Here is a 19,102-nt window from a genome sequence, read left to right as displayed (position 1 = left end):
GTGTGTGTGTGTGTGTGTGTGTGTGTGTGTGTGTGTTTGTTGGCTGTGCCCTGGGTGACTGGGTGGAGTAGTGGAGGGGGGAGCTGCGTTCAAGAACAACGAATGAAACGGTTTTGACTCTCACTAAAAACTACAGAAGACCACTGACTTTTTTTTCCCTGTAAATTACAAACCCTGTGTTGATAAAAGACGAGAGCTTCTTTCAGCTCTGTGACGTTTGGACAGCAGCTGTGTGTCATTGGACGTCTTCATGCTGATCTCAGATATCTGATGAACAAAGATATCTTATGAACAAAGATATCTGGTGAACAAAGATATCTGATGAACAAAGATATCTGATGAACAAAGATACCTGGTGAACAAAGATACCTGGTGAACAAAGATATCTGATGAACAAAGATATCTGGTGAACAAAGATATCTGATGAACAAAGATATCTGATGAACAAAGATATCTGATGAACAAAGATATCTGGTGAACAAAGATATCTGATGAACCAAGATACCTGGTGAACAAAGATATCTGATGAACAAAGATATCTGGTGAATAAAGATATCTGGTGAACAAAGATATCTGATGAACAAAGATATCTGATGAATAAAGATATCTGATGAACAAAGATATCTGGTGAACAAAGATATCTGATGAACAAAGATACCTGATGAACAAAGATATCTGATGAACAAAGATACCTGATGAACAAAGATATCTGATGAATAAAGATATCTGGTGAACAAAGATATCTGATGAACAAAGATACCTGGTGAACAAAGTTATCTGATGAACAAAGATATCTGATGAACAAAGATATCTGATGAATAAAGATATCTGGTGAACAAAGATATCTGATGAACAAAGATACCTGGTGAACAAAGTTATCTGATGAACAAAGATACCTGATGAACAAAGATATCTGATGAATAAAGATATCTGGTGATGAACAAAGATATCTGATGAACAAAGATATCTGATGAACAAAGATATCTGATGAACAAAGATATCTGATGAACAAAGATATCCATGTTCTCATGTGTTTTTAACATTTTACCACCGTGTCATGTGTTCAAACCAAACCGGTCCAGCTAGCCTCCACTAGGATTGTAAGTGCGTGACTATCCGTGGTGTTACGGTACGGGTGCTCGGAGCGACCAAAAAGGACCAAAAGAGACCCGACTTCACCAAATGGGTCATTTAATAGACCTATAACAAGTAGAAACTACATTATATTACATATTATATGAAACTCTATTCTAATTCTATTTTCCCATTGAGGAGGTGGAGGGATATTTGTAGTGATGAGCAGGATGTGATGTCATGATGATTTGACCAATCAGATCTCTGGATCAGAACTACTTGTTGTATGATCACCGATACTGCCGGGGTGATAAATCCACACTTGATTCTGTTTCTCGTTTTCAGTTCATTAAATAATTTTAAAGTGTCTGAATTTATGTATCGGGGCAAAATGTTTATCTAGCGGTTGTCGTCACAGAGAAGAATTCAACAGCTGTTAACTGCAACATGACCGAAGAGGCCAGAATCAACCCGACAGTACAGCGACCTTGTTAATAATGTTGATCGGCAGGGATGGACCGGCTCAGTCCACGTCATCGTGCTCTACTGAAATGTTCTGTTTGTTGGTCATACCGCAGGATCGACAACATCCTGTAACACCCTGAATATTAGCAGCCATCTGAAGGCGTCGGCCTTCCTCCTCTGAAAGTCTCCTCATGGGTACTTGATATATGTGAGGATCAGCAGAGAAAGGAGCTTCTTCATCTTCATCCTGTCTGTTTACTGAACACAACCTTCTGCTCTGATACTCTACATTTATTCCATTGAAATAATAAATGTCAGTCGAACAGCTCTTTTATTTGTGAAAGGCCATGCAGTTCAGACTGTTGGCCACTAGATAGAGCTGCAGCGTTAAACACGCTCTCCTCGTCTTCCCTCTTGTCCTCAGATGGATCAGCTGTCAGATGAGGAGGTGGAGGTCCGAGAGGAAGAAGAGGAGGAAGAGGAGGACAGCGATAAGGACGACCAGGACCTGGATAAGATGTTTGGAGACTGGCTGGGGGAGCTGGACAAACTCACACAGGTACACAGACCCGACACCTCCACCAGCACTCTCAAACCTGATTGGCCGTCTCAGACATGACGGTGTCACTGTCTCTTCCTGTTTGTGCAGAGCCTGGACGACGGCCGCCCAGAGCGCCCCCCCCAGCAGAAAGCCCCCCTCAGGCAGGAGACCAACATGGCCAACTTCTCCTACAGATTCTCCATCTATAATATCAACGGTCAGACACACCGATCTGAACACACACACACACACACCGATCTGAACACACACACACACACACACACACACACACACACCGATCTGAACACACACACACCGATCTGAACACACACACACACACCGATCTGAACACACACACACACAGATCTGAACACACACACACACACCGATCTGAACACACACACACACACAGATCTGAACACACACACACATACCGATCTGAACACACACACACACACACACCGATCTGAACACACACACACACCGATCTGAACACACACACACACACCGATCTGAACACACACACACACACACACACACACCGATCTGAACACACACACACCGATCTGAACACACACACACACACACACCGATCTGAACACACACACACCGATCTGAACACACACAGACACACATCGATCTGAACACACACAGACACACATCGATTTGAACACACACACACACACACACCGATCTGAACACACATACACACACACCGATCTGAACACACACACACACACACCGATTTGAACACACACACACACACACACCGATCTGAACACACATACACACACACCGATCTGAACACACACACACACACCGATTTGAACACACACACACACACACCGATTTGAACACACACACACACACACACCGATCTGAACACACACACACACACACCGATCTGAACACACACACACACACCGATTTGAACACACACACACACACCGATTTGAACACACACAGACACACACCGATCTGAACACACACAGACACACATCGATCTGAACACACACACCGATCTGAACACACACACACACACCGATTTGAACACACACACCGATTTGAACACACACACACACACCGATCTGAACACACACAGACACACCGATCTGAACACACACAGACACACATCGATCTGAACACACACACCGATCTGAACACACACACACACACCGATTTGAACACACACACCGATTTGAACACACACACACACCGATCTGAACACACACAGACACACCGATCTGAACACACACAGACACACATCGATCTGAACACACACACCGATCTGAACACACACACACACCGATTTGAACACACACACACACACCGATCTGAACACACACACACACACACCGATTTGAACACACACACACACACCGATCTGAACACACACAGACACACATCGATCTGAACACACACACACACACACCGATCTGAACATGCACACACACACCGATTTGAACACACACACACACACCGATCTGAACACACACACACACACCGATTTGAACACACACACACACACACCGATCTGAACACACACAGACACACATCGATCTGAACACACACACACCGATCTGAACACACACAGACACACATCGATCTGAACACACACACCGATCTGAACACACACACACACACCGATTTGAACACACACACCGATCTGAACACACACACACACACCGATTTGAACACACACACACACCGATCTGAACACACACACACACACCGATCTGAACACACACATCTGTGTCTGCAGAGGCTCTGAACCAGGGGGACAACGTGGACCTGGACTCCCTCATGGCCGACTTGTGCTCCATCGAACAGGAACTCAGCACCATCAGCACCAAACCCAGCAGCGCCGGCAGCCTGGCCCGTCTGGGCCTGACCGACACCAAGGTGCTCCAGAACCAGCTCAACATCTTACAGCTGTGGAAGTAGAAATTCAATCAGCAGAGTTTTTTTAATCCTTTCATTGGGTCTTGATAGTTTATATTAAAAAAAAGAAGAAATACCTTTTTGTTTTTACGGTTTTTGTTTTTTAACTAAAACTCTGTGAACTAAGAACAGCTGTCATGAAGAGATGTGAAGAATTGATTTAGTAAAACAGTATCTTGTGGATTATATCGTCAGCAACATGCTAACTTTGAGGATGCTATCGACTTTGTAGTCGGTCAGCTGACGGTTGAAGCAGGTTCAGTGAACTTCATGCTGAGAGGAGAAAGACTGTTTGCTGCGAAGTCTCTTTATTTAAATCATCTCGTGACATCTCGGTCGGCTGCTTCTCACTGAGTCTGTCTTTGTGTCTCCAGGTCCGCCAGAAGCCTCCAGCTGGGCGCAGCAGCAGGCAGCAGGCAGCAGGGAGCAGCAGTGGTGGTGGTGGGGGTGCGGGCGGTGGGGGGCAGCAGCGGGGCCAGCAGCAGCAGCAGCAGCACCAGGGCGTCGCCGGCCGGCACCGTCAGAGCTCCCGCCGGACACCCGGGGCGGCCGGCGCTGGCCTCCAACTTCAGTCTGGACGACATCACCGCCCAGCTGGAGAAGGTGTGAGAGTCCAGTCATTCCCACACAAACCCACATGTGTTCCTCATCAAGGGCGTAACCATGGTACCGACAGTGGGGGGGTTCAAACGACACACACATTTAAATATATATATATATAAATCCCTTTAACCAAGAATGTGCTACGTCCAGGTCCATTTGTATTTTGTGGATTTCTGACCAGATGGAACTATTTCACCAGGAGAGAAATGACTGACCTCGACTTCGTCATTTAATTTGATGTATTGAACATTCTGCAATTATTTTCCAGACAGTAACGGATACCTAAACAGGTAACGGCTCAGTAACGTTTCAGGGAACCGTCATTGCTGTAGGTTGTAAACGGTTCTCTGGACACTCCTTATTTCAGTGAGTGACGACATCACAGGAAGAATCCCTGCAGATGTGGATCCTTCTTTGTTTCACCATAAATAGCCGTAACATCTCTGTTCAAAGCCACTGGACTCAACTCCCTGTTCTACACATTAAATCACTGGTTTTATGAATGGAGTCTGGTGACTTGTAGCAGAGCGATATTCCAGCTGTTCTCTGAACAAACAGTCTAACATTGTAGGAATCCTTTCATAACAGTCAGACATCAACAGCAAATAACAAGAGGAGTTTTTTCCTCCTAGCTTATGTGGGAATTGTTGAATTGTTGGTTTCTCTGTATAATATTGTAAAGTCTTGCTGTAAAGACTTTAATGTGTTAAGTGCCATGAAATAACCTTTGTTGTGTTTTGGCGCTATATAAATAAAATTGAATTGAATTGAATTGAATTGAATTGAAAACAGAAGTGCTGACGGTGTTCATATATTTAATATATTTTCTACGGTATATTAGGGAGGCCGATTGCTATTATTTGGGACACGACCCCCTTCAAAAAGGCCGTGGTAACCCCTTTGTTCCTCGTTCATTTAAACAAAGAGTTAACACAATAATTTGTTAGAATAATTGACAATAATCAGATTTAAATGTGCGCATTAAAGTGACGTGTGAACGAGAAGAGACGTCGCCTCTTGTTAAATACCTGCTGCTCACACGTTTCTATACAGGTGGTCATGTTTATTTACTTGTTTATTTACTTGATGTTGGTTGTGTCGTTGAATGAGATGCGATCACATGTTGAAGGCAGGTGTGAACGAGGCCTCTGACACCTGGTGAAACTAACTCCGGTCTGTTTGTCTTTAATCTTCTGTTCCCGCCTTCCTCAGGCGTCCCTCAGCATGGATGAAGCTGCTCGTCAGAGCTCCTCCCACTCTCTTAGCTCCGCCTCCTCCTACACATCAACCGCGATGCGACGGCCCGGATCCTCTCAGCGGCATCGACGTACAGGATCGGTGGGCACGGTCAGCGAACACGAGGTGAACCGGCTTCATCTTTTCACATTAGAAACGTTTCTCTGATGTAACTTTACTGTGAACTTATCTGTAACGATCACATCATGTCTTCTCCTGTACGTCCTACACAGCCGGCCTCCCCTGGACATCATGTGTTTTGGCTTCTTTTCTTGGATTTATATATTTTTACATTTATCCTTTTCTTCTTCAGCTGCAACACAACGAATGCAAACTATGAATTTTATTGTTCAGTGTGACTAATTTATTGTGTATTAAGCTATATCACACTTGAGGGTTTGCTTTAACACTTTATCGCTTCAGTCCTGAACGCATCACTGTCGTGTCAATAATGAGGTTAAAACAGCCTCCAGTGTAATGCTGAGATTATACAACAAGTTACCAACTAAATAAAACATGTAATCTACATCTGTTCATATTGTGGAGCAATTCACTCTCTAAATATAAAACTTTTTGTTTCCATGGCAACACATGGGGTATGACTAACAACTGGAAAACAGTCAGTCCCGTCAGTAGACTCTTATGTATGTAATGTTTGCTACTCCAGGAAGTAGTCAGACCCTTAGCAACCACCTAGCAACAGAAAGGATTGTAAGTGCGTGACTATCCGTGGTGTTACGGTACGGGTGCTCGGAGCGACCAAAAAGGACCAAAAGAGACCCGACTTCACCAAATGGGTCATTTAATAGACCTATAACAAGTAGAAACTACATTATATTACATATTATATGAAACTCTATTCTAATCATATTTTCCCATTGAGGAGGTGGAGAGGTATTTGTAGTGATGAGCAGGTTGTGATGTCATGATGATTTGACCAATCAGATCTCTGGGTCGGAAGCACTGGTTGTATAATGTGACAATAAAACTCAAGAATTTTGAATCATGTGAACATTTGAAGCTTATTAACTTGATATCTTTGAATTTGGACTGTCAGCATGTGAAGCTGTGTCCACCTGGTTTTAAGATGACAACCCTTTTTGTTCTTGTAGGCGCGTTCGATGACCCACTCCTCGCGCTCCTCCGTCACCTCAGCATCCGGGGTCTCTGTGAACTCGGCCTCCTCCATGGACTCGTTGGACAGTGTTCTCTGCTCCGAGTCAGACAGCCAACCGTCTGCAGTTATTCCCTCTGCCGAGGGAGCCAATCAAGGTCATCACAACGCAGAGGTACACGCCCTCTTTTTGTTTGTTTGGCTGAAGGGAATTAATGAGAAATACAAGCTTTGGATTAAATATGTTGAAGATGGTGATGTAACTAGTTCTGTCCAGTAGCACGTGGAACAAGCAGCTCATGGTCAGCAGGAGTTCCCGTGTCTGACGGGCAGCAGCAGACACATGGTGGTGATAACAGACCTACTCAGGACACATCAGCTGATGTGCTGACGGGAAAACATGTTAGCTGAGAGATGTGAAGCAGAACCATCTGCACAGACACAAACTGACGTACGGAAATTCACTTCTGTTTGACACTCAAACGCAAATTAGCTGACAGACCTAAAGACATCTGTGATGGCTGCCAGTCAGCACATTCCTCAGCTGGTCAGGAATCACAGCGCTGCCTCTCAGACGTGTCTCAGTGCTGCGTTCATGTTCAGGCTGGTATGATCACATCTCACTGATCTTCTCCTGTAGTCGAGAGCTGATTCCTGTCAGCTCTCATCTCTGTGCTTTAGACCGGTCCATCCATGCCAGTCACATGTGAAGCTCAGGGATTTATTTTTTGTTTTTTTTACTAGGCACAAACGCTCACTCGGTCCCAAAGATAAAGTGACGAGACTCTGGTGGTCAAAGGTGACTTTTAAAATACAATATCTCAGGAACTCCTTCAAGGAATCTCTTCAAATTTGGCACAACTGCTCACGTGGATACAACGATGAACCAGTGAGACGATCAAAGGTTAAAGTCACCGTCACCTCTACAGACTGGATATAAAACTATATAAAACCACAGTCTGTTTATAAAAGAGTTCGTAGCTTCGGGTCTGTAAAATGGTTCTGATCCAGAAGTGTCTTCAGCTGCAATACCAGCGAGTGCCACTAGAGGTCGGCTCCAAAAAGCCTCCGGCTCCATAGACTCTCATTCAACTTCTCTCATCAAATCCAAAGTGAATAAAATGTGTCCATCAGTTATCTCGGTGTTGTTAGCTAAAGTCACTCCTTCTTCTTAGTTTTCTGGAGGTCCATCTGAAAATAATCCCTCATTCATTAGAAAAGAAGATTCAAGAAGATCTGTTTTTGGGGGCGTGTCTGTTTGATTGACAGGCCTGTGGTGCAGTCAGGTTACAGCTATCGGTGGGCGGGACGTAGTATCGTCAGGTTTCCAATCAGATCAGTCAGATCCGCCGCTGGCTCCTCCCCCAGCTCATCCAAATATGGTCACTTCCTGCTCCAAACCGCTCCGAACTAGCAAGATGGTGACAGACAGAATCTGAACTGGAGGATTCATAACGTTCACAAACCAACGATGACATCACTTATGGTTGATGACATCACTGATGGTTGGTGGTTGGTCACCTCACATCACCTGGTGATAAACAATTTGGGCCAAGTACTCGTCTCAAAAATAACCGTAGTTTCCTCAGTTCCTCTCTAAGTTTCCGTCCCGCTACCGGTCAGATGAGAAGCAGAAGTCACCGTGTGATGATGTCATGGTGATGTGAGGTGAACCTGAAAGACGCCGTCGAGAGTTGTCCAATCACATTAGATAAAGAAACCTAAAACAACACCGATTAGCTGCCAGTAAAAGAGGGCGGGTCTGTAAATCTGAGACAGACAAAATGTCTTCCTTCGCTCTCATTGGTCCGCCGCCCCGCAGCAGGAAGTAGTATTATTTACACAGAAATGAACTGAATACAAGTTGTGAACAGTTTTTATTGAATGTTCGCAGACTGACAGACGACCAGGTGACTTCTACCAGCAAACTAATATTATAGCATTCATTTATGTTTTACATGTTAAAGTAGTAGTATTTTTTTCTCCACGTTGGCCCCCAGCGCCCCCGTATTAACAAACCACTACTCGTGATTACGTGACTTTTTTTTTCCCAATTTGCCATTTTTGCACATTTTCTAAAATCAATTCAATTCTACAAATTGCCTTCCAATTACTTTGAGTAAGAAACAGCAAATTCAGGAGTTTTTTTCAATTGAACAATTAGAAAAAAATAAATAAAAATACTTGAACTTTAATTCTAATCCCTCTTTCACTTCTGACCCTTGTTGTTGCCAAGGGAATTTAACTCCAAACCTTATTACTGTTACACCTGGCTCCGCCCACAGAAAGGAGGTGGACTACAAACCGTGGTCAGTGAGCAGGACTCAGCCGTGGAGAGGGAGGGTGAATAAAAAGACCAAAATAAGATGAGAGGCCGAAGTGAAGGAGAGACCAAATAAACGGGAAGATGAGGAGACAATGCGTTGCAGGCGACCTTTAACGACCTTTAACTGCTGCAGGCGACCTTTAACAGCTGCAGGTGACCTTAAACTGCTGCAGGTGACCTTTAACAGCTGCAGGCGACCTTTAACGACCTTTAACTGCTGCAGGCGACCTTTAACTGCTGCAGGCGACCTTTAACAGCTGCAGGCGACCTTTAACAGCTGCAGGTGACCTTTAACTGCTGCAGGCGACCTTTAACAGCTGCAGGCGACCTTTAACAGCTGCAGGCGACCTTTAACTGCTGTAGGTGACCTTTAACAGCTGCAGGTGACCTTTAACTGCTGCAGGCGACCTTTAACAGCTGCAGGCGACCTTTAACGACCTTTAACTGCTGCAGGCGACTTTTAACAGCAGCAGGTGACCTTTAACTGCTGCAGGCGACCTTTAACAGCTGCAGGCGACCTTTAACGACCTTTAACTGCTGCAGGCGACCTTTAACTGCTGCAGGCGACCTTTAACAGCTGCAGGCGACCTTTAACGACCTTTAACTGCTGCAGGTGACCTTTAACTGCTGCAGGCAATCTTTACCCGCTGCAGGCGACCTTTAACTGTTGCAGGCGACCTTTAACAGCTGCAGGCGACCTTTAACTGCTGCAGGCGACCTTTAACAGCTGCAGGCGACCTTTAACGACCTTTAACTGCTGCAGGCGACCTTTAACAGCTGCAGGCGACCTTTAACAGCTGCAGGCGACCTTTAACTGCTGTAGGTGACCTTTAACAGCTGCAGGTGACCTTTAACTGCTGCAGGCGACCTTTAACAGCTGCAGGCGACCTTTAACGACCTTTAACTGCTGCAGGCGACTTTTAACAGCAGCAGGTGACCTTTAACTGCTGCAGGCGACCTTTAACAGCTGCAGGCGACCTTTAACGACCTTTAACTGCTGCAGGCGACCTTTAACTGCTGCAGGCGACCTTTAACAGCTGCAGGCGACCTTTAACGACCTTTAACTGCTGCAGGTGACCTTTAACTGCTGCAGGCAATCTTTACCCGCTGCAGGCGACCTTTAACTGTTGCAGGCGACCTTTAACAGCTGCAGGCGACCTTTAACTGCTGCAGGCGACCTTTAACAGCTGCAGGCGACCTTTAACGACCTTTAACTGCTGCAGGTGACCTTTAACAGCTGCAGGCGACCTTTAACGACCTTTAACAGCTGCAGGCGGCCTTTAACGACCTTTAACTGCTGCAGACTGCTCCTTTAAGGAAATGGAAATAACCATGATAGGACTCTAAACTTGGACTAGTTATGGGACTCAGCGTCTCTCCTCTGGAGAAATAAAGGTTTTGACAGATGTAAGCTCTTTAACCGGAGTAGTGCTGCGCCACCAACGCGGGCTTGAGAAGGAACTTGATTATTTTTCAGCCAATTTGGAGGTCCAGTACACATCATCCTCCGTCTGTGACCGTAATGCTGTGGGACAAGAGGAACAGGATAACGAGAGGTCACGACGGGCTTAGCCTACTCTCTTGTTCAAAAAGTGGTCTGAGGTCCAGACAGCAACTACACAGAGTTCTCATCCATGATCAGCAGACATGTTCAGACCTCAGTGAACACAGCAGGAAACAGACGGGCGGAGCTGAGCTGAGCCGAGGCAGGCCGAGCCAGTTTTAAACTAGTTTTAGATGGACTTTGAACTAATTTTAAACTGGTTTCAGACTTTGTAAATAGTGAGTTGATGACTCTAATCTTGGGTGTCCACCTCGAGATGAAGATGATTGTTTAGATCTTCTTAGAGTTCAGCGTGTGTGTGAAACATTCACCTTTTACAATCTGCAGCTTCTTCACAACAACATCCACATGTTATTACATTACATTTAATTTAGCTGACTCTTTTATCCAAAGCAACTTACAATAAGTGCATTTCAACCATGAGGGTACAAAACCCAGAACAACAGGAATCAAGAAAATACAATTTCTTCAAGAAAGGAGGAGGAGGGAGAGGAGAAGGAGGAGGAGGAGGAGGAGGAGTGGAGTAGTGTGAGTGTATTTCGGGAGGTTAAAGACCAGTCGAGCTGCTGCATTCTGGATGAGCTGCAGAGGTCGGATGGCACTAACAGGTAGACCTGCCAGGAGGGAGTTACAGTAGTCCAGACGTGAGATGACCAGAACCTGGACCAGAACCTGGACCAGAACCTGCGCCGCCTTCTGAGTCGACGTATTCTCCTGATGTTGTGCAGCATGTATCTACAGGAACGTGTTGTTGCAGTGATGTTGGCAGTAAGAGAGAGTTGACTGTCAAGTCTCTCCGAGGTTCTTATCAGTCAGGGTCGGGATAACAGAGTTGTTGAAGGTAGTAGTCAGGTCGAGGGTGGGAGAGTCTTTCCCTGGAAGGAAGAGCAGTTCGGTCTTGTGGAGGTTGATTTCCAGGTGGTGTGAGGACATCCACTGAGAGATGTCAGTCAGACAGGCAGAGATTCATGCTGCTACCTGTGTTTCAGATTGGGGAAAAGAGAGGATCAGTTGGGTGTCATCAGCATAGCTGTGGTAGGAAAAGCCATGCGAGTGAACGACAGAGCCGAGAGAGTTGGTGTACAGAGAAGAGGAGAGGACCTGGGACGGAGCCTTGAGGGACAAGAAAAGATGTGAAGCATTGTCTGTTGTCACGGCAACAACTTTGTGTTCTATCAGAATCAGATTTATGGGACAAACTCCTTCAAAGCCTTCACTACATGTGATATGAGTCAGGTCAGACATGGAAGGAGAGCGAGGTCACAGCGGTTACCGAGGTCCAGCGTTGGTTCATGTGGAGTTCTGTGGTCAGTTTTCAGTTCGGTTTTTCCTGTTTTTTGTTTTTTTTTAAGCTACGCACCCCTGATGTAAACTGTTACCTGACTGGATGTTGAGTCAAACAGCTGTAGATCTGTGTTTCTAATTTTTAATACAAAAAAAAGAAAAGCTTGAAAGCATTTTGTACGTTTGACTCTAAATTCCAAAAGTTTGCACATTTGCATTTTGCAGCTGATTTACTCGGAGTAACTGCGTCATTGATATCAGGTGCAAGTCGCTCTATTTAAAGTGTTTTAAAGTGATTCCAGCTGTGAAAAACAGAACGACAACAGAAGGAAAAGTACATTTGATCCCATTGAATCAGATGTTAGTGGAGGAGGCCGATCAGCACATTGTTGAGCTACAGCAAAGAAATATAAATCTAAGAAGAAGAAACGCTGTACAGAGTATTTCAGCACACTTCCTCTCTGAGCAGCTCTGTTCCTGATCTCTGAGTCCTCGCGGGGATCAGCACCCAAACACTTGGATGTGGTTGGTCAGATCTTGGCCGCGGGGAAAAGCTGACTGTAATCGCACATGTTTGCGAGTTTGACCTAGATTTTATTTTTAATCTGTGGTCCTCAGGAGAGAACTAATGCTTTCTATAAAATGGTTCATCTCTCAGGAGATTATTAAAGATGAGAACAGATAGTGTCTGAAAATGACAGTCAGACTTTAAACATGACGTCTCAGAACGCTTCAACACAACACTCATTCTCAGTCGAGGGTTTTATTCCCGAACAAGAACACAGAAGCTCCGCAGCAAGAGATCAGAACAGCAACCTGGAATTTAAAACAACGCCCAGGATGTTGTGGTGACTCGCATCAGGCTGCATGTGCACACAGTGAGCTCATAGAAATCTCAGTGGGCCTCAGATTTGGCCTGTTTGTGGAATTCACAGTCAATATGAGTATTATAGTAAATATTATAAGAAATGGTCTCCGCCGGCTGCTGTGTGAAGCAGCGCTGACTCGTCTCCGTTTGAATTATTCAACCTTTATTTCCTGCAGAAACGTTGACGGTGCTCCACTTTAGTCTCGCTCAGGTGCAGTGAGACTCCAGACGTTGAACAGCATCATCAGCACGACAGTTTGGAAGCTCGTCAACTTGTTTAGCAGCTTTGCTGCATTTGACACTTTTTTCCTTCTCTTACTTGAAACACTCAACGCCCCTCAGCTGTGGTTTAAGAGCGAGAGCGGAAGGGAACAGCTGTCAGTTCACGAAACTTTATCAACTCTTAATTTTATTTCATATTATATAGAGTTGTAAATAATACTTTGATGAATAAGTAATGCTACAGAATACAGAAAAGAATTTGAATAGAACCTGCGATCGACCCCAAAACTCCTGATCGGACCAAACTGATCCAGAGTTTAGTCGCTGAACTTTAGACTCTGCAGGGAACCTGAAAGTGTGGATTTCCACACCAATTCCATCTCCCCCCCCCCCTTTTTTTTTTAAGCATTTTCCAAAAGTTTATTCAATTACACAGAAACACATAAATGAAGGCTACATGGGGACATCTGTTGTTGTGTTAATATATTTTGGTTTTATAGCCATCCTCTGCATTGATAGTGAGGTGGTACGAGCCATCTCACACTGACTCACATCATCGTGCTGCTGAGTCTCTTTTTCTTGTGAGGGATTACAAATTATTTGTGGGAGAATATTTTCCCATAAACCCATAAAATATAAATACAAAGTGAGTCCCGAAATGACTGTTAGATGTTTGCTAATGTTTCCTTCCCGTCAGCAGTCCTCCAGCTCACCGTACGTATCCTCTCCTCATGATGTGTAGTTTTCCTCCACAGGTTTCCCTCTCTGATGTTGTACTGCAGCTGATCTCTGCTTCTCCACACAGCTTTCTGCTGAACGGCCACGTCCTGCCAATCAAACGGCTAATTCATTCTCACGGTCTGTTTCTGTCTCTCTCTTTAAAGCACTCCTATCTGGACAGGGAAACCTCTCTGATTCTGAGAAACATAGCAGGAAAACCTTCCCACCTGCTGACCAAGGTGACACTCCATCCACTCCTGCCCCCCCCTCCACTCTCCCCCACTTGCATGTTAGCACCCCGTTTCTCCTTCTCATTTGTGCGCACGAGGGAATAAACCTGCATGTTGCTTCAGTGACGTCCTAAGAGCCGTGTTAAATCTTCTTCTTTCCCTGCCTTCATCTCTGCAGTTTGTGTGTTGTTTTGATGCGTAGTGCTTTGGCATGTTTGGCTGCAATATGCTGGTGTTCATCACAACCCCGAGCTTCACAGAGGCTGTGCGTGTGTGTTTGTATATTTACATATATGTACGTGAGTCAAAAGGTTCTGTTGCGTGTGAACGGTGTGCAGCACGGCGACGTACACGGAGCAGGAAGAAGTTTTAAACTCACTGAGTTCGTTTTCCAAATGTTGTCGCTTGATATCAACATCAGCAGTGAACACAAAGTTCTACGGGGCTCAGAAGGAAGTGACAGGGAGTCGGGGGTGGGGGGTGGTGTCATGTTGGAGAAGCCTGTTGCCATGGCGACACAGTTCAGGTGGTTCACAGTGAATGTTCCCCTCAGAAGGTCCCAGTGGAACTCGATGTTGACAGTCTGACTCTGGGGGACGAATTCCTGGTGACACAAAGAAAACCCAGCTGGTGTCTCCTGACCGGACGATCCTTCTTCGGTCTCGGACGGTGAAGCTCCGCCTCTCTTGAAACGTGATGTCATCAGAAAACCTCGCCCGGCTCGTCGCTTCATCGCCGTAGACTTTCTGAAGCATTTCGACGGTCTCTGTTGAACATTTACAGAGTTTAATCTAAAGTCAGATGTTCCTCTGCTCTCGTCCGTGAAGAAACGAACCAGCGCTCTCAAAAACTGAAGCAACTCGTACTGATTTTAACCAAGTGATGAAACTTAGCCACTGAGGTCGTAGCTTCCTCCGGCTCCGTGCACATCGCCGTGCTGCTCACAGTCCAGGTACAACAGCAGCAGTCTCTGAACGTTTTCATCCAGTCTTGTACGAACACAGAAAGATGGCATGAGTTGTGACTTTCAGTGTTCTCGAGCCGTCGTTCTGTAAAGCTTCGGGAGGACGATGTCTCTACGTCTCACTCAGCATCTCTCCGGTTTGTTGAGAGATGACAGAGTGTTGAGGCCATTGTCCTTTTATTCCTTCAAGTAGGTTTGCCTCATTCAAAGATAATAAATGGCATGAGACGGCAAACTGCACCTGACTGCATGTGTCCTGTGTGATCGGGGATAGTTTCACTGTGTGCCATTGACTAAACAGGCTAAACTGAAGAGTCGCCCAAGGACACAACACACGAGTCATGTTTGTACTCGTACTCGCTCAACATTGAATCATAAACGCCGAGCTGATCCTCTGAACATCCAGTACACAGTGTGTGACAGCAGACGTGCTTCTGCCTGCCAGCGATGAAATGCTAGTAATAAAAAACACCTGTGAAACGCCATGGAAATGGCACTGCAAACCAGTAAATATGATCGTGAGCTGAAGCACATCCGGTGTGAGCCACACTGTTAATAAATGTTTGTGAAGATGATACAGGGTGTTGTGACCTGCTGGTGTTAACAGAATAAAGCACAGGTAAGTGTGGCGGTCAATCCTTCTGTGTCTGCTTCAGTCAGCTAAAATCAGATGAGCAGTAACGGCGTGTTCCTGTCAATCCATCTGACAACATTTAAACTCATCAGCCAACGATCAACTCTGGAGAAGAAGTTTGCTTTTTAATATTTCTAAGAAAAAAACTTTATATATGATGAAAAACTGCAAACTGTGTTGTTTGGAAATGGCATCAGTTCGTGTTGAGAACATAATGATCAGTCAGAGATTACTGCATTCCAGATGGGAGTTGGTATGAATACGATGGAGCTGCTATGTTCATCGTCTACGGTTCATAATATCATTAAAAGATTCAGAGAATCTGGAGAAATCTCTGAACACAAGGGACAAGGCTGGAAACCAATATTGGATGGTGGTGATCTTCAGGCCCTCAGGCAGCACTGCATTAAAAACACACTATTCTGGAGTGGAAATCACTGCATGGGCTCAGGAACACTTGTGAAAACCATCGTCTGTGAACACAGTTCATCGCTGCGTCCACAAATGCAGGTTAAAACTCTCCAAAGAAGAAACCAGATAGAAACATGATCCAGAAACACCGCCGCCTTCTCTGGACCGAGATCATTGAAGATGGACTGAGGTGAAGTGGACAACTGTCCTGAGGTCTGATGGATCACAATCTGAGATTCTGTTTGGAAATCATGGACGCTGCATCCTCCAGGTTAAAGAGGAGAGGGACCATGCAGCTTGTTATCAGCTCAGTTTAACGCCAGCCGTTATGAGGTTTTCTCATAGATTATTGCATTCCAGAAATTTGGTAGTTGCTACCGATACAATTGAATTTGAGCTGCTACGTTCACCTAAACAGGATTCAATTACCGTTTGTGGACATGTAGCGGAGAGACAGTTCAACAGGTGCAGCTGCTGCAGTTTGTGGTCACAGGAACAGTTCAGGATGGGAACTTTGTGTTCTTCATATCAAGTCAACAACAAACGCTCCCAGAGGGACGTTCCCAGTTCAACAGCCTTTCTAGTGTTTTCTTCTACTCAGAGGTTTCACTTCTCCCACTTATCAGTTGCTCTTGAACGCATCATTTGTTGTGATCGTCCAACTCAAACAACTGCCTCATACCTTCATGTGCAGCTCTGGATGATTTTGTCTTTTTCTCTCAGAGCAGTATTTTTCTGTCGACCACATATTCTTACTGTCCTGTATTTCCAGGATGTGCAGCATCAATGACACGTTCACTACCTGCACTTCCATAGAACAACAAAGGACCATCATGTATCTAGAACTTACATAACCTATTCTTCTTAATATCCACAAAAAATGTACAAAACATGTTATTAGATGGAGAATCATGACCTGCGTCTGAATGTTTGCTCATTTTCTGTGATGTTTTTGGAGGCTGAATGTCTTTAACTTCAGATGGAGGACGTTGGATGCTGATAAATCTGAATCCTAAAGCTCAGCATGTACAGCCAGTAGAGATTGTTGTTGTTGGTGAATCAGCTCAAGACGCTTCCTGCTGCTGGCCAGCCTCTCATGACCTCCACTGATTTATTTAAAATCTACTTTTATTCTTTTGTGAACTCGTTTCTGTAAACAGTGGTTTGCAGCTGGGATAGGCTCCGCCCCCGCGACCCTGGTGTAGATCAGAAAATGTCTTTCTATTGATCTATTTATTATTGTTCACATTTTAGCTTCTCATTGACATTCATCTCATCATTATGTTTACATTTCAAACACCAGTCAGCCCGTCTGAAAGGAGGTGCTGGCTGTTTTGTTCTTGTGTAGAAGTCTGGATCTCCATCTGACTGACTGGAGCTATTCTGCTCTTAAGCTGAAGCTGTTGACTTCTTAATGGCAAAGGGAAAAGTATTTATTGTGTGTGTGTGTGTGTGTGTGTGTGTGTGTGTGTGTGTGTGTGTGTGTGTGTGTGTGTGTGTGTGTGTGTGTGTGTGTGTGTGTGTGTGTGTGTGTGTGTGTGTGTGTGTGTGTGTGTGTGTGTGTGGGGGGCGGGTACATTAGGGGGCAAGTAAGTAAAAGGACTTAATTCTGATTGGATCGGCAATGTCATGATTTGATTGGATGATAAAGCAGATGAAGCACTCTGATTGGATGCAAGACGATTGTGCCAGATCTGCAGGATAATCCTCTTTGGAGCTGAGAGGGGTGATTCCCATCATATACTGACACGTGCGCACACACACACACACACACACACACACACACACACACACACACACACACACACACACACACACACACACACACACACACACACACACACACACACACACACACACACAGCGGCTGGCTGCCAACAGGCCGTCTTGTTTGGAGCTTCTGGCTTTTGCTGTCTTTTTAATGGCAGCACACAGACTCATGAATCAAATCCTCCTCATTCTCTCTACGTGTTTCACTTCTGAGGAAACTGAAAGCTGCTGGATCCAAAGCTCGCTGTGAAGTTCACAGAGATCCTCTCTAAATTAGTTTGACATAATCTCTGTGACAAATTATCAAATTAGCTCGCTGATACACCATTTCATCAGAGAGTGCTTGTTTGTAGAGACAGTGTAGTCCTGCTCTGGACACCAGTCGAAGCCCTTTGGATCCAAATCATATGAATCTACTAAAATTTATGTTTTACATCTAAGAAGCATCAATAGCACCAAATCCATTTTTTAATGCTGAGCATCGAACCAAGAAAACCCGTCTCAACGGGTTTCTGTTTCCTTCCTGTAGGCATTCTGACTCCACTGAGCAAGATGCTCAGAGCTATCTCTGAAAAACAAACAAACAGACAACGTTTTATTTTATGGTAGAAGATTAGAGGGGGCGGGGCCTAAAATTCCAGGCAGATTACAAACTTTGGGGCCAGTCTAATTCCTGCAGCAGTGATTAGGCTGTGAATTATGTGTGAATTATCTGCACTCATTAAAGCGTTTCAAGGACACAGCTGTGTGTCTGTGTTTGTATGTACTTCTGTTTGCATGAAGTCGAGCGTAGTTCTACATTTGTGTGTCAGTTGCAGGAAACACACATACACAGTCTCTCTCTGCTGCCTCAATATAATCCACATCAATGCTCTATTTTGAGCCTACAGCGGCTCAGGAGGGACACATTTCTTCTTACTTCAAAGGCAGCTGGAGCTTTCCTGGGCAGATGCTAATTTCAGTGGCTCCATAATGTAGGTCAACTGAATATCTCTGAACTAGAGAGAAAGCAGTGATACTGCAGGCTAGAAAGGAGGTGACGACTGTGGCAGGAGGCAAAGCAAAACACAGTGTCATCAGCGCAGAGCGAACAGCCAGAAAAACAACCAAAAAGGAGACGATATCTGAATGAACA

General features: G+C 45.0%; 1 protein-coding gene across 1 annotated transcript in view; it reads left to right on the top strand.

The window, feature by feature from the left end:
• The window catches only part of raph1a (Ras association (RalGDS/AF-6) and pleckstrin homology domains 1a), a 76,393-nt gene that overhangs the window by 36,970 nt on the left and 20,321 nt on the right, over positions 1 to 19,102 (top strand). Inside the window, 8 exon segments of the mRNA XM_069724855.1 lie at positions 1,964 to 2,098; positions 2,189 to 2,297; positions 3,843 to 3,982; positions 4,396 to 4,479; positions 4,481 to 4,624; positions 5,837 to 5,986; positions 6,973 to 7,149; positions 14,123 to 14,197. Of these exon segments, the coding sequence (XP_069580956.1) occupies positions 1,964 to 2,098; positions 2,189 to 2,297; positions 3,843 to 3,982; positions 4,396 to 4,479; positions 4,481 to 4,624; positions 5,837 to 5,986; positions 6,973 to 7,149; positions 14,123 to 14,197 (1,014 nt within the window).

This window comes from Brachyistius frenatus, unplaced genomic scaffold (genome assembly GCF_029030835.1).
Source record: "Brachyistius frenatus isolate BFR_SWC_R1_liver_20210118 unplaced genomic scaffold, ASM2903083v1 Contig_400, whole genome shotgun sequence".
In the NCBI taxonomy this organism is placed as follows: Eukaryota; Metazoa; Chordata; class Actinopteri; family Embiotocidae; genus Brachyistius; species Brachyistius frenatus.
The sequence above is the reverse complement of the archived record's forward strand: the minus strand, read 5'-3'. Positions and strand labels throughout refer to the sequence as shown.